Source organism: Scardinius erythrophthalmus (genome assembly GCF_964197995.2).
Source record: "Scardinius erythrophthalmus genome assembly, chromosome: 19".
NCBI classification, from domain to species: domain Eukaryota; kingdom Metazoa; phylum Chordata; class Actinopteri; order Cypriniformes; family Leuciscidae; genus Scardinius; species Scardinius erythrophthalmus.
This window is the reverse complement of record NC_138239.1, coordinates 27,530,182-27,546,888: the sequence shown is the minus strand read 5'-3', so window position 1 is coordinate 27,546,888 and position 16,707 is coordinate 27,530,182. Positions and strand designations below refer to the sequence as shown.

The 16,707-nt window shown below is 37.8% G+C and overlaps 2 protein-coding genes across 3 annotated transcripts in view; one reads left to right on the top strand and one right to left on the bottom strand.

Moving 5' to 3' along the window:
* slc18b1 (solute carrier family 18 member B1) overlaps positions 1-1,566 on the top strand; it is a 14,140-nt gene extending 12,574 nt beyond the window's left edge. The window contains exons 11-14 of the mRNA XM_081347933.1: positions 134-208; positions 300-393; positions 536-582; positions 745-1,566. Of these exons, the coding sequence (XP_081204059.1) occupies positions 134-208; positions 300-393; positions 536-582; positions 745-838 (310 nt within the window). The 3' untranslated portion in view covers positions 839-1,566. The remainder of the gene's footprint in view (positions 1-133; positions 209-299; positions 394-535; positions 583-744) is intronic.
* On the bottom strand, positions 1,328-16,707 carry ahi1 (Abelson helper integration site 1). 2 transcript variants are annotated; one of them, XM_081347932.1, is made up of 27 exons: positions 16,416-16,707; positions 16,014-16,063; positions 15,783-15,907; positions 15,124-15,665; positions 14,782-14,897; positions 14,299-14,473; positions 13,662-13,854; positions 13,479-13,574; positions 13,147-13,332; positions 12,902-13,054; positions 12,227-12,359; positions 9,738-9,861; positions 9,028-9,257; positions 8,834-8,940; positions 8,231-8,349; positions 7,782-7,912; positions 6,198-6,338; positions 5,351-5,541; positions 5,206-5,248; positions 4,408-4,439; positions 3,975-4,089; positions 3,721-3,779; positions 3,029-3,091; positions 2,768-2,930; positions 2,594-2,682; positions 2,412-2,491; positions 1,328-2,028 (listed from the first exon to the last, which is right to left on the bottom strand). In XM_081347932.1, the coding sequence occupies exons 2-27, from the start codon at positions 16,021-16,023 to the stop codon at positions 1,866-1,868; spliced, it is 3,579 nt and encodes a 1,192-aa protein (XP_081204058.1). In that variant the 5' UTR covers positions 16,024-16,063; positions 16,416-16,707; the 3' UTR covers positions 1,328-1,865. The 2 variants fall into 2 exon arrangements, with proteins under 2 accessions (XP_081204058.1, XP_081204057.1); XM_081347931.1 differs by having other exon boundaries at positions 16,552-16,707.

Here is a 16,707-nt window from a genome sequence, read left to right as displayed (position 1 = left end):
GTGTTTGAAAAATGCATATCGTACACAAAATTGAAACCGGTATACTTCCCAGCACTACCTGAAACTGAACAAAATGCTACAATACAAACCTGTAATATACTCTGTTTTGATGCACACATTCCTGTTGTTGCAGTGAATATGGCTTTGAGGAGAGCTTGAGTACACTGGGATTGGTGTCAGGGTTGTTCTCTGCAGTGTGGTCTGCTGGGTATGTATTGAATTTAAGTTTACACGTGTTTACTCAAGTGTAGTTTTTATATTTCCGTCATTAAACCTGAATGATCATTTTCACGTTGAAGCATGTTCTTTGGGCCGACCTTCGGAGGATACATCACACAAACACTGAACTTCGAATGGAGCGCAGGAGTTCAAGGCGCACTTGCCTTTCTCGCTGTAAGAACAAAAGAAATGCAAATAAATGCGTAACAGACCATTTTTAAAATAGACCTATCTTTTCTTATCTGAAAAGTTTATCAGTTATGTATGCATTTTTGTACATATTATTGGCTAATATGTGTACCCTAACTTTCTTTAGGCCTTCCTACAGTTAATATATTTCACAATAGAACACATACAAAACAAGTAAGTATATTTTTAATTAAATTTATTCAGCAAATATTATTAAAATATATAATTTTAAATCATTATTCATTCTTTAAAATATTCACATAACTTTTTCAGCTGGTAAAATGTGGTATACTCTGAAAACATTGATTATGCATAATCATATTTTATTTATTTCAGGTCACAAAGGGCCAAAAAGGTTGAAATGCCATCTCAAGGAGAAAAATCCCCTCTTCTCCCTAAGACAGATCATCTCAGGGTTGACATCACCTGAAATAAGCTGCTAAAATATTTTAAATGGGAGAACAAGCTTAAATCATATTGCTGCTAAATACAGGTGATGTGGAATATGAGAGAATGGTGACAAATGAAGAACGCAGAGAAGGTCAAATACATGTATTATTTTGAGATGGACACACCATCCCACATCAATTGAAACTTTAAACAGGAGATCTGTGAACATTTACAAAGTAAATGTTAAAAGTCCTGTAAGAAGATTGACTTAAAAGAGGTATGTATTGAAGTTTAATGAATAATTGTAACGAGGTGATGTTTACACCAGAGTTGAGACCAGTACAATGGATTATTTCTGAGATCTTGGTTTCATAAATCTTTTGGACTAATGCAAGAATGTGGGATTTGTATTTTTATGTTACTTAACATAGATTACCCGTCTAACCGTAGTTTGTGCCCGTTCCCCATTTCAACTGTTACAGATTTACATATCATTGCCATATTCCTGATGGAAACAACTTCAACACGTACAATTTTACAAAATACATTTTTATTACAGTATTTTTCATAGGAATGAGATCCTCGTGCTCTTTGAGCTGTAGTATAAATATAGATCCATCCAACACTGCAGAAGTTTACCCTTTTACTTCACAATTGCCTGGTGTGTTGTAAAATCTTGCATTAATGTGTCATATAGAAGTGCATAAATATATTTAGTCAACTGTATTCATTAACTCTGGTGCTAAATAAATGGCATAGTTAATTTTGTGATGTGTGAAAAATACATTTATTTGAAAAAGATCATTATGATTATCATTATAGTTGTTATTGTTACATTCAAGATTAATTTAAATAAAATGTTACGTCATGACATGAACAATAAAATAAAAACTGAGTATTTACATAAACACAATACAAAACAATCCTGTAAAACTACATGTATCAAATTTACAAAATAAATATTTTAAAATAAGGCCAACTACAAAAGATAGATCCACATAAACTCTTTTGGGAACACGTTATTGTGTTCCTTCATAACAGAGGTAAGTCTTAGAAATCAGGTCACGTCAGTTCGGTCCTTCAGCTTCAAACGCACCGTTGGCCTGGCCTAGTTTGGGGAGGGGTCTCCTTCTAGATAATGCGGAAGACATTTCATGACCCGAGGACGGGACCTGAGGAGGAACAGAGGGAACCTCACTCCGCTTCACCTTTTTCTTCTTCTTTTTTGTTCTATAAAGAAAATGAGTGAAGAAAATAAGATAAATATGCACATGCTATTGCCAATCGCAAAAATGTACAGCCATGAATTTGCATTTCCTTCAGACTAAAGCATATTAATTTCGCTTTTGGCGTGAAAGTACCTTTTGCAAAAAATAGAACTTGTTTTTTTTTTTTTATTAAAAACAAGCAAGCCAAGCCCAGATGAGAAAAAGTAACTAACACAATTAGTTACTTTTATAGGGAGTAATGCAATATTGTAACAGATTACTTTTAAAAGTAACTTTGCCCAAAGCAGCGATAACCCCCCCTAGGGTAAACAGAACAGAACAAACATGAATGTCAAAATCAAGACTTTGTGAAAGGGAATAATATAGGTCCCCTTTAATTCATACATGGTTGAGGATGCTTCAGGGTCAGTATCCAGCTCTGAGATGATCTTCAGTTCTCCAGAGGCACTGATGGCTGCAGACAGCTGCAGGAGGAACATCAGGGACAAAGTATATCATCATAATTATAGATTTTAAGAATTTTTTCATCTGTTTGATGGGAGGAAATGATGATAATTTGTCATTACCTTGACTGGTGTTGCACGCTCAACTCCATGTTGATCTAACAGTGATGGTTGTGCATTTAAAGCTCTTGAAAGCTCCTCATCAAAATTCCCTATGGGAGATACATTTGGATTGGATTTAGACAAGATAATAATCGTACATGTGCTTTTGGTTATCAAACCCCCCCATTTGCGTACCTTCATCGGCCACATAGGATGCTGGGAAATATCCCTCTTGCCCACTGACCAGTCGCCCAAACCACCAGCTGTCGTTGTCTTTGTACAGCACATGGATCACGTCACCGCGGCGTATCGACAGCTCATCCGATCGATTGGCTCTGTACTCATACAATGACACAACCTAGAGACGATTTCATTCAAGAGATCATAAACAAAAAAATTAACAAAGTAACTCATACATATATAGTGATATAAATAATAAAACTAATTAAAGTTTACCGTCTGATAGATTTGCCCAAAGTCTGCCTCTTCTTGTTGAGAGAATTCATAATCCAGTAAACTCTGTGGACATTAACACAATCTTCATTTAATAGAGTAGGTTCTTCCATAGTTCATAAGCAAAATTGGATTATTCTTAAGTGCTAAATACTTCTATTTTTTATACTAACTGAAACTGCTAAAAAACAACCCAAAAATATCAAAAAACAAATCTTTCAAAGGTTTATGTTTTTGAAAGAAAGTTTATTATGCTAGCCAAGACTGCATTTATTTGACAATCTTAAATAACTGTTTTCTATGTGAATTTATTTAAAAAAATTATTTATTCCTGTGATGCAAAGCTGAATTTTCAGCATCATTACTCCAGTCTTCAGTGTCACATGATCCTTCAGAAATCATTCTAATATGCTGATGTGCTGCCCAAGAAACATTTCTTATTATCATCATCAATGTTGAAAACAGTTGTGCTGCTTAATATTTTTTGTGGAAACTTCTAAATTTTTTCAGGATTCTTTGATAAATAGAAAGTTCAAAAGAACAGCATTTATTTGAAATAGAAATATTTTGTAACATTATAAATGTCTTTACTGTAACTTCTGATCAATTTAATGCATCTTTCCTGAATCAAAGTATTCATTTCTTTAAAACTTTTGAATGGTAGTGTAATACAAAAACTGATCACAGTGTCTTACTTTTTGTTGTTTGAGGGATGGAGCTCTTCTAATGGGCTGCCCAGCAGGACTGTAACCACCTGTGAAAGGAGAGGAATACTTAAAGCTTAAAAAACTCATGACATGTCATTGAATGGGGTTTTTAAGTACCTTAGAAACAAACTAAAATGTTTTCTAAATACTCAAATGTGTATTCTTCTCTACAGTGTGCCATGCTCTTCAAGAAGATGCATGTTTAAGTTATCCTATATAATATGATAATGTAGAGAACGTACTGTTGTGTGAGCTGAGTGTTGCCTGTGGAATGAGTTGAGCGCCGAGAGACGTGGACATCTGCAGTTTGGAGTGAGGGGACAGTAGAGATGGAGGAGGAAGATATGAGGTCAGGCCCTGAAACAAACCACAAAAACAAGAGCCTATTATTGAGGATTAGTGTCACAGGGCTCAGGATGCTGCATGTTGTATGGTATGGTGTACATTTTTTTTAGTAAAATTTTCACTGTCAATATCATTACAAATATTTTGTAATCATTGTATAATGAGTTTAAAAGAGACAAACAAAACATGCCCTCTGCAATAAATGTGTTTTGGCTCATGTTACTACAGCCAAAACTACTGTAGTACTGTTTATGTCTTAAAATGTAAATCTAAAAGCTATATTGCTAGTACAACTTTTATAGCCAAGTACAAAAAATATCAAATATTTACCTCTAGGCTTCTTCCCAGGTGAGACATGCCACCTTAAAAAAAAAAAAAAAATTGTGTACGGCCTAATTTACAACAGAATTCATTGGATAAAAAAAAATGCAGCTCATTTTCAGCCCCTTCAGACCCTGTGAACATTGGATTGGACATCACGTGGCTTTGAGTACTGCCTGGTCCCTGATTGGTCACTGATCAACCAATCACAATGAAAATATGAGCCATAACTTTATCTCATAAGACCAGCATGGCTACATTTTATTTGCTAATTTATGTTCATGGTAACTTTATCAACTTGCACCTATTATAATCTTAATCATATCAAGGGACAATATTCAAAGTTAAGTTGTAGAACTTTAGAGTTTCATTTCCATCTCAATGAACAGCAACACACACACAATCATATGTTTATCAAAACCAGCAAGGACACACAAACACCCACAGACATATACACACATACTCAGATTCAACCAACAACAAGAATCTTTTTTTTAAACTAACTTCTTAACATTCTTATTGCACTGCTCATTGTTACGGTGTGTTCTTTTCAAAATTTGCAATGCTAGTTCACATACTGTGTTTAAAACTCTAGTTCATAAGTACTGTATGGTTAAAACATGATGAATTTTCTGTTGCTTCAGTCCATTGTAGTGGACATGAAACATCTAATAGAAAGAGTTGGCACAAATCTTGTTTCTTAGACTCATTTATACATTGGAGAAGAGCAAATATTAAGTGGATAAAAAAATAAATCAGGTCTGAAGGGGTTAATGTCAAATAAACATTATCATAAATATCACTTGCCTTGTTCATACACATCGACACCAGGGGAACTACGATGGGGCTCCTGCAAGAAAATGGAAGAAAAGTATTACTGATTGATTATTGACTAAATTATAATGCTGATAATAATCAATTATTTATTAAATATAATCAATGACATTTTTACCAGTACAGAGTCTAGTTTCTGTTTGACCCGCTGCATCTTTAGGGACACACGAGCTGTGCTGGCGAATCGGTCCATGCCGGTGGCAGAGGTGTTCTGAAAGGTCGTGACCTCTGATGAATTCCTGCCCGTCTTACTGTCCAGATTCTCTGAACGACTCACCCCTCTCAAACTCTCCACCTCCATCTGAGCCACTGCATATGAGCACAAAAAGTTGCAAGTGCGTATTTTCCGCTCACGGGCACCAGGGGGGTGCGAAACGACCACCATTCAACCCGAAATAAGTAATGTAACCATTCCAATGACTCCGAAGCTGTTCAGTTAAGGTAAAAAAGTTACTTAGTTCACCTTTAAAACACTGGATGGAAATGTCAAAACGCGCATAAATTCAGAAAATGTGCATAAAAACATATGAGCTCAATTGAGGCGGATACATTTTTTATAAGATAACAAAACATGAGCATAAACTACAATGGAAACACACTTACCAAAAATTGTCCTTGATGCCCATCAAAAAAGTCATGTGACTGGGCAATGGGATCTCATTGCACAACATGTGAAATGTTGCTTTGGTCATTCTGAAATGCCTTAAGCCAAAGTCTGTTATCAGACCGGTTCGATATAATTATCTCTTAAACATCAGCGTTTCCAAACAGCAGGCATCCACCTCCGAACGCAAGATAACATGACCACGTGTATTGCGTTTTGTCCACGTGCTCTGAAGTGCAAGTAATTTATGATGTATACAAAAAAAGTCCCAAAGATTTTAAAAAAAGAAGTTAAATTCGCAACTTTGGATGGAAACATAGCTAGTGATGTATCTGAATCAGTGTTTTTTTGGAGGACTCACCCTTCTGGTCATACAGATAGAGATGGATGAGCTGGTTTTGGCCAAAGGAGCAGAAGGCCACCATGTTCTCATGAGGGTGGAAAGCAACAGCTCGAATTGCAGATGAATAACACAGCTCAGAGTAAACGGCGACCTGGTCACCTGAACAAGAGAAATTCAAATTCAACCTCCACTTGGATTTTTTTTTTATTCAAACTAATGTCACATGAACAAACACAAAAACAGGTCTCATCGCATCTGCTTGTCGGCAAGTGTTAAGAGAAGTATGAACTGACGGCAATATCTATGGACTTTCAAGGTAATCAGCTAACCTAGTGTAACCCCAACGGTTCTACTCGCACCACTCCGAGCGGGTTGAAACCTAGCGTGTCCGGCATGGGAGGCGGGTGTGCTAACAAAGACTTGACTTAAGATTGCAGCCTCTAGCGTCCATCGCTAGTGCACCTCTTGAGCCCAGGGGAGTGAGGTTTACTCGCACAGTAGAGCTGCGTTTAAGTTATTTTTTAATGTCTTTCCCTCGTTAACTTCCCTCCATCTTGTTCACTCGACATATATACATCACTGCTTATATTGCACGCTTGCCCATTACTGGCGGAACCCTTGCAATGGGTTTAAATGGAAGCCCTTGATCACTTGGAATCTGCTATAGAGCTGATTATTTACAGATTTATGAATTTGTTTTATGCACCATTCTATAGGCCTCAATGTATGCTTGGGCTGTTGGGAGAAAATTTGGAGGTTTACTCACATAGTTCTTACTAGCTGGCCATCGTTACACTAGCTAGGTAATTTTATTGTCAGAGTTTTATTCAATTTTGAAATCTGAATGTTAGAGAGAAGGAGAAAAATAAAATAAAAACTTTTAGATATCAATCTGCATATGCATTGGACATTGGTTATGCTCACCTTTGGTAGCTCCTTTAAAGGCATCTAGAGTTAAACAGCTCTATATGAAACAAAGCACATACACGAGACCTTAAAGGGATATTTCACCGCTGGAAAGATGAATGTGTATTTAAATTGGGTCATTTATGTAGTAGAAATGTGAAATTATTTTAGAAGTTGGTGCCTTCTAGACTAAGAAAAGCCAGAAAATGTATTTTTGGCTCATGTGGATGAAAGACAACAACTCCCAGAATGCACTTGCTTCGCTGCTCTACAAGGCCACTCCCAAGCCATGCCTACCATTTACAGAGGGCAGTATCGGAAGAAATGATACTACTAGGCTAGTTGACTCGAAACTGAAAAGACGCCGTTTTATCGTGAGATCCCCCTATGGGCGGGTTGAAAACATGCGGAACTAGCTCCTACTACTGGCTGTAGTCTCTAGCCTCTGGCCAAAAAAGCCTCTGATGACGCTAAATGACTATTTTTTTCCAGACACACAATACAGAAATCTCTCGTCTCAGGGGGACATGAGGGAGGGAAGCACGGTCATTCGAAAATACTACCGGGTTTCTACTTTATACAAAGCTTAATGCTAATCGGTGAAGTAACCCCTTAACCGGAAGCGATGTGACCTGTTTTACAGAATACAGAAGTTTGTTGCACATGACCCATATTGCCTCAAAACAATCTCCAAACCTGTTTCAGAGTTCCACACATACGCCAATCCATCTTCACTGCCGGAAAAGATGAAGCTTCCACAGGGAGTGAACGTGCTGTTGATTCTCTCCCTGTAGTTGGTGGCACCAATGTATTTCTTCACTGCGAAACTGTAACAGGTCAAACAATTGTTTGTTTCAATATATTTGCACTTTGTTTCTTTTATTACTTTCTGTCATGCTGGTACCATAAACATCAAGAACTATTAGCATGTGCACTGACTTGTTTTTTTTAAAGTCACATTTAAAGTCAACATGAAATTAAAATTGACCGTTTACTCTTAATACACATATATAGTCTTACTCTGTGCAATGCATCTGTGCACGTTATCAATTCTGAATTAAAAATTATTTAAATTAAGAATTTAATAATATTACATTTTATTATTAAATAAATATTAAAATATTAATAAACAGATAGATACTTACATTCTCAAATCCATGACCCTTAAAACACTGTCTTTGGCATGAATTAAAAGTCGTCTTCCATTTGGATGCACCTCTAACGAGTTGATGGATATTCCATTCAGATCTGCCTCTTTAATTTCCTGTAGAAAAATACTGAATTGGCATTCCCTTAAGGCTGGACAATACACTACTCGACATTTGCCCGATTTAGAGTCTGAAGGAGTCTATGCTAGTAGTCGAAATTTAGAGCCATTCTGCAGATATTTGGCATTCAGAGTTGCCAGATTTCGCAGAAAATGGAATAGTCTATGATGGGCACACACTGATTTTTCTTAGCTTCAGATTATAAATCCACCCATTAGAGGATATCAAACATGTATGATATTTTGAGATGATTTTATAACATATAATGTTTAACTTGTCATGTGTCAGTTTGTTGAGTTCGGAACGACTTGAAAGTCTGCTATTGTGTGATCCTCAGTCGTTTAGTACATGATTCCCAGTTTTTCTCCATTACCAAGTCGAAGAAACGCAAAGTTCAAAATCAAATCATGATTTCAAATTGGGATTTATATAGCTCTTCCAGGTAGTATTTGAGAACTCTGATACTGATACTCTGATTACCCTCTCAATGCTCCATTGACTGGTCAGTGCACGGCGAGACCCAGGCACAACCTTGGTTCCCCACACAATAATGAGGCCGGAATTGTCTGCAGAAAACATTCTGCTACCTGTGAGAAGACCAACACATCACTAACATCTCAAATCCCAGCTTTAATATCACATCCAGTGAGTTATGACGATAATTTCCTCTGTACCTTCTGGGTCAAAACACAGTGAATTGATGAAAGTCTTGTGTCCGTCAAACTCTTGCAGAAGTTGCCCATTCACGTCTTGTATGTCCACGTCCCACACCCGCAGCACCCCATCGTAACCCCCCGTCACCACCAGACTCTGGGCTTGCGGGTGGAACTGGGCGCAGTACACGAATGAAGGGTGAGGAAGAGTTTTATGTGCAAGACTCTGCAGTCGTTCAACATTCCACATTCTGAAAGACGAAAACAAAACATTTTGGTCCACACTTTCACTCATTTGTGGCATAATTATGGGATGCTTAAAGTCCGCGTGAACCGGAAGTTGCAAACGACTTTTCTCCAGTGTTGTGACGTATTTCCCAGTGAAAAGGAATATTGAACAGAGGGCAGGGTTTTACTCTAGCGCTCCTCCTCTCCATCTCTGCTCATTACAGACTAACGGTTTGAGGGGAGTGGTTAAGTGTTTCCCAACCCAAGCCGTCAAACCTACATCATCAGAGAAGGAACGCCATTCCAGACCGGAAGTAACTTTTCAGACTTTGATTAAACATTACGACGGCAAACAATTTTTTTCTGTGTATTAATTTGCACAGATTAATTTTTCACCACAAGACTAGTAATATGCGCTAACAAAGTAAATAGGGTCAATTTTGATTTCAGTTGGACTTTAAAATTATAGGATAACTCCATATATGCAAGAAAGTTATATTTACCTTACTGTTCCATCAGAGGATGCAGTTAATAAATCTTTATCATCTCTGGACCAGCAGAGATCATACACCACACTCAGATGGCCATTAAAGGATGCCAGAACTTTCCCAGATGGAATATCATATACTAAAAATAAGACACAGAGATTCATTGTTAAATATTCAAATGTTAAATGATTATTTGAGGTATAACATAAGCATTTTTCCGTGTTTTTATTTTTGTTTAACATTACATTAAAATGTATATGAATGTGAAAGGGAAATTTGGGTTTTATTGTGTACAAAAAAGCCATATAAAACAAAAAGCTCAATGGAAATAAAGCATACATTGAGTACAATGCAATCACTTTCAATGGCTTCAAAGTCAGGAGACTGAGGAGGCCACTTTAAGATTTCAAAATGCTGAGCATGAACACTTTCATTGCATGCAACTTTGCATGTGTTGCTTGGCTACATTCTGTTCAGCAGATATTGGTTCATTTTCAAAGTGCCAGCAACTTTGTAGATCCTTCCAACACCTTCTGCAGACATGCGTGCCCAATACCATTATGTTTCCCTTTCCGTGCTAAATGGTGTGTCGCATGCATTTGATATTAAAACACTCCAATCGTCTCCTATGAACATACCTGACACTACCTGACAATGCTAAGTTGTTAAATTTTGACTTGTCGGACTGCAGAACACGGCTCCAATCTTCCACACTCCAGTCCTTGTTCTTTAGCAAATGCAAAGTGTTTTTTGCAGTAGATAAAACTAATAAATGGTTTCTTTACTGGTACAAAACCTTTCAATCCAGCCTCTTATGGCCACTGGCTTACAGTTCAAGGTGATATTGGAGGTTGGAGGCTTCATCCAGGTCTTTAGAAGCTGTTTTGAGGTTATAATTCTGTGGACATTGTGACCATTCATATCCAGCACACGAGCAATATCCAAAATCGATTGGCCAGATTTAGCCATTTCAACAGTATCCTCATTGGTTGCAGAGGACAGCTTCTTCCATCTGGCCATTTTCACTAAAACCCACAGAATAATATCTAATAATATAGCTAATACTTGCCACATAGTGATTTATTGAATTATAGGATGGGAAGAATGTGTGTAAGATTGGTATGACCACTTGGCCAAAAATGACATCTACACAATTAATTCCATTTCATTGTCATGACAAATAATACAATTGAAACGTGGAACGCGTACTCTTATTTTAAGCTACAGGCACAGCTTTACAACAGGCATATAAAATATTAAAAAAATATTTAAATAGTTTAAATAAAATAGCCAATTTTCCCAAGTTGGACATCACTTGTAACCCCTACTGTATATGCATGCATATATTTCTTGATTTTTCACCAAGCTTTTTGCCTTCACTAATTTATTTTTAATGGTAATGAACTATTTGGAGTGACACACATTTTTCAAATAGCCCATGTAGGCTCTAAATTAATATGAGATTAAAGGGGGGGTGAAATGCTATTTCATGCATACTGAGTTTTTTACACTGGTAAAGAGTTGGATTCCCATGCTAAACATGGACAAAGTTTCAAAAACTAAGTTGTACGTTTGAAGGAGTATTTTTGTTCCAAAAATACTCCTTCCGGTTTGTCACAAGTTTCGGAAAGTTTTTTTTCGAGTATGGCTCTTTCTTACGTAAGATAGAGCGGAATTTCCTTATATGGGTTCTAAGGGCACTTCTCCGGTAAGATCGCGGGCGCGTGCGCACTCGTAAAACAGAGCAAGAGAGTGAAAGCAGTTCACCATCAAAGCGCCCTGCCCGGCTTTTGGGAAGTCAATGTCACCAAAGAAGTGGGTTTTTGGTTGCCAGGGCAAGACAACCCTGCACAGATTCCCAAAGAACCCAGCGTTAAGGAACCTGTGGATGGAGTTTGTTTTCCTGAGCATAAACGGAGTTGTGTAAGACTGTTGTTCCCTGCATTTCGACGATGATTGTTTTATAAACAAAGCCCAGATCGACGGATTTGCAGATCGTCTAATGCTTAAGGATCGAGCAGTCACAATGATAAAGGTTCGCGGTCGTGCGTTGGAACCGGATGGTGAGTAAAACTGTTGAACAAATGTCTCTGTGTGTTGTTAGCTCGGCGCGTTAGCACAGCTTTAGCTTCGCCCACACGGCCCGCCCCCAGCCGCTCGTTTTTTTCCGGAAAGACTCGGTACAGCCTATCTTTCTTTCAAAAATATAATAAAACAAAAGACTTTTTGGAGATATGAAAGATGCAATATTACTCTATAGGTACTCAAGATTAACAGGAGATTGAGTGAAAATGAGCATTTCACCCCCCTTTTAACAAAACTGAATTAATGTATAAATTAATTAGCAAAATTCTGTTTGTACATCGTCACAAATTCAACTTAAAACTATTTTATGTCTACTAACTACCCAAATTGTACATGTTTTTTGTGAGAAAATGTAGGCAAAAATAAAAGACAGTACAGACAAAAGGCAACGTAAAGAAACTGTGTTACAAATTACTTACTAATGATAGGAAATGAATCTTTATCTGCACATGCAGCTGCTAGTGAGCGTCCATCATGGGAGAAACGCAGAGTAAAACAGCCCATCTGACCTCCACGAAAGGACTGCATTGGCTTATTCGGGATGCGACACACCTGTTTAAACAACCAGAAAAATAGACAAATTGAGCGAATTACTGCCTGTGTTCGAAATCGCCCCCTATACACCATAGTGGACGTTATCGAACTGCATATGGTATCTCTCTACAGTGTGAACAACAATGTGAGGGTCGTGCCAAATTAATTCCTGTGTCTCAACAGAAGATGGCGTCCGCAGCTGAATCATTCATACATCCATTTTCATTCGACGTCCAATGTGGATACAGCGTAATATCATACAGCTATATATTCATTTTTTAATTGTTTGAGGTTTATACATAGTTTCCATGACAGAGTTCAAGATAGATCTTTTCATTACTACTGGAACTACCATTAAACAGCAAGCACAAACTATGCAAAAGCTACAGCCCTTATAGCGCACTCAGTGTTCGAATTCGCTCACTCGTTTTCATTCACTCCTTCAAGTGGACTATATTAGTGGGTTGATGTATAGGAGGTGATTTCAAACACAGCTACTGACTCTCAAACACAGCTACTGACTCCCCAACATTAACGCCAATAAAGCAAATATCTAAAACCTGTCCAGGCATGCGGCTCCACTTCATGGTTTGCGATTTGCTCTCCAGTATTTGGGTGCTGGTTTTATTGGTCATCTCAGTATTGAGCTCACTGTAGGAGGTGCTGCCCCGCTCCTGCTGTAGAGCCATCATGGAGCGGATACTGGGGTCCACCTGCGCAACAAATCCAAACCAGAACAAACTTCATTGACCACCAATTTTTTGTATTTTCACGGTGTTTTTAAATAAATAAAAAGTGAACCTACATGTTCTGGTGGTTTGAGGCCTTTCACTGTGACATAGAGGGTGGATGCGTATTTGTTCCTTGGGAACTTTGACCACCACTGAAACACTTCAACTGTTTGTGGCAGTTTCTTTGCCCGCGGAGGAGGGCAGTAAAGCTGTAGACGCAGTTTGGTGTCAACGTTCAAAACACCATTGGTTCCTACAAGCTTGGGGAAATATTTGAAGAGCTTGATTTCAGTGGAATGAAGGATACAGTTACATAAAATAAACAAAACAGATGGAGCTAACAAACAAAATAACCAAACAAATACACCAAAGGTAATGGAGAATACAGTAAAATCAAAGCTGGTACCTTCAAAAAAGCCCACGCAATCTTCCGGAATCCCCGCTCATGATGGTCAACAGAGATGTTTGTTCGTGCTTCCTCCATACTGATGAAATCCAGAATCTGTAACATCATATAAAGTGTTTTATTAATTCCCTTCTTTGCTCAGAGGATGACATTATACTTTTAAACTTATTTAAGGACACAAACCTCAAAAAACAGTATCACATGCGGACTCTTATCATCTTCTTGTAGGAAATATCCGAAGCGCTCATTGAAGATGATCTGTTCCTCCCACTCTGGAACTGTTATTTTGTGTTTCTTGAAGTCAAAGGGTTGAGTTATGATGGGTAGGATGTGCTCAATGCTTTCTTGCTCATAGAAGGATGAAACATGGCGATGGCTGTGAATAGAATAAATCACTGGGAATAAATTTGACTACATTTGGTATAAAGACTATGACTGCATCTGATATCGGATACTTCTCTACTATATAGTATGCAAAAACAGTACACCAACAGAACAGTATATCCGAATACATAGTATTCAAAAAACAGTAGGCAAAATCTATCCGGATGACCTACTACTTCCACCGACATTATGAATCGGCTCCACTGATGCCGTAGGTGACATGACAGTGACAAAATGGCGGATGTAGTACATCAGATATTCCTTCATACTACATACTAGAACATACTTTTTTAATGGTTACAAAGTAGGTTTCAAACCAAATGTAGTACCTACTATACAGTATGTGATTTCGGATGCAGCAAATTAGCATATTTATCCAAATGGCTTCTAACAGGTTTTGGTTTTAGGCAATAAACATAAAAAGTAATATCCAAACCTGTCCTCCTTCTTGACATACTGTCCATTGACCTCATCAACCACGTGAACTTTGACCATGGGGTGAGACACCATCAGGTCTGTCTTCAGCTTGTCTGTCCTGTGGATATAAACTCCCAGCACTAGACTGTCATCAAAGGCTTGTTTCTCTTCTGCCTGTTCCTCCTCAACAATCACTACAACCAGAAATTAATAACCACAATCAACCCCACATATCACACATGTAAATAACAATGAAGTTAACACAATATACACACATTTTTAAGAGTTACTGGGTTTCCATGGTAGTGACAAGCAAAATAATACATGGATATTGCAGCCATATTAGACGTGAATTCAGAAAAATTGTGGAAACATTTCATTTTTTTGGGTGAACTATCCCTTTAAATGAAAGAGAGTGGATACTCAATGCAATATGAATGATGTGTTTGAACGAAAAAAGGTTGGTTGGTTCAATAGTGATGACATTGAGACAGCATATCACCTTCTTTTTGTTTCTTTTTCTTCTTCACTTTGGGTTTGACTGTGTCCTCCTTGAATTCCTCCACAACATCATCCAGGATGTTTTCTGTCTGGTTTTCCACAGACACTTCAGTCTGACTACAGACAAAAAGGCAAACCAAATTAAGAAAAAAAAGCATTATGCAGATTACCTTTTACTATAAGAGGCATCTCACACTATGCTTAACCCCTGGTTAAGGCCACGTTAAAGCTTAAGTATTTATATTTCTACAGCTCTTGCATCTCCAAACAGAATTGCAAAAAGAATAAATAATCTGGAACATAATTCTTCCAAGAATAGCTAGCAATAACTGTGGTCTTTTACCTTCTATCACCATCATGTTTGCTTGATTTCACTTTCTTCTTTTTCTTCTCAAGCTCATTGTTTAGCACCTGGCTCTCCGTAAACTTCTCGACAGCTTTCTTCCGTGCCGTCTTTTTCCCAGAAGTCTCTTCCTCCTGTGAGATCTGATGTTGGTACGCCTGTAGATAATCATCTTCCGTCTCTGTCTCTTCTTTCTGTCGACTGACATCATTTCCACTTTTATCCTTCCCTTTCCTAAACTTCCTAGTATGTTTTCCATTGATTTCTGAATCAGTCCTCCTGTCGTTGTTGTCTTCATCTTGAACAGGGGGTGGTGGTAGTTGTGGTAGCCTCCTTTTGCTTTTCTTTTTCCCGCTGGTCAGCGCTGGCTCCTCATCACTTACAGCATTGTTTATGTTGGTCTTTTCAGATGTCTCTCTCTCTCTTCGCCTGTTTTTGGTGTACCTAGGACTGCCCTGAGCTGGATCATAGGTGTTATGGAGGATAGCTTCATCATCTTCAGTGTCTTTACTCAAATCTAGGTTCTTCTTCAAGGTCTGAAGCTGCAAGAAAACAGAATGGAGTTCAAATAACAGATAATGGGGTACTTACACAGTGAATTATCTTCTATCAATGATATTTTTCTTGATTAAATAAAGATTACTTTCACTATTACTAACCACAATAACTTCCTGGGACTGGTCATCAATCTGTTTAGCTTTCTTTTTCTCAGAGGGAGGGTTTGTGTATCTCTTCAACACCTCGTCAAAGCGAGCTTTCGTCTTAGCTCTCACATCACTTTGACCTGTCAAACAGAGATTTACAGACAAATCTGCATGTAAGAGCATCTATGATAATCAGTGACAGAGAAAATATTTGATATATATCAAGTATGAGTGATCTTTATTCACCTGCGGGCATTCTGATGAACTATAGACAACTTCATTATGGAACAACAATCCTGAAACATAAAATATCATACATTACAATGGAATCAAAGAAAAACTGGTGTTTCAACCTTTAGTATTTATTCGCTTATGTAGGTACAATCACCAATAAAAGGTTTAACTTAGTTTAATTACTCTTACTAGAACTAACGTTACTGTTAAGCAGATTATGTAATATTTAACTTGACCGACAACACAGAACACCTCTTAATTCCCGCTATCATGAGCTAACGTTACATAAACGACTACATTGCTGTTTTAAAAGCAAATAAAACAACTCTAATTTTATTCCGATTCTAAAAATAACAGAAATGCCAAAATGAGTATGTTCGTATAAGTGATTGTTGATGTGGTAGCTTGGCTTACATCTCACGCGCTAGCTGAAAACAATGCACACAAATCACTGCTAGCGCACAGGATATTCTCGCGAGAAAATTCAGCGACTCTATTTCATTTTACATGTGCTACTGTTAAATGTAGGGTGTCTGTGAAATAAACGCACATTATATGCCGTAAATGAAGCGACGCAGTCAAATCATGTCTGCTGTAGAGGATCCATGAATGATTTCAGTGAGCAGCCATTGCTGGCGCGACCGTTACCAACAGCAACAACAACAACAAGATTAGCCCCGCCTCCCTGGGTTACTGTTGCCACGTC

What these genes read in the sequence shown, in the direction of transcription:
- ahi1 (XM_081347932.1), bottom strand. An exon ending in GTCAATGGAGCATTGAGAGG is followed by an intron (nt 8,350 to 8,833) that starts GTAATCAGAGTA and finishes ATTTTTCTACAG; the next exon opens with GAAATTAAAGAGGCAGATCT. An exon ending in TTGGGCAAATCTATCAGACG is followed by an intron (nt 2,931 to 3,028) that starts GTAAACTTTAAT and finishes AATCGTCTCTAG; the next exon opens with GTTGTGTCATTGTATGAGTA.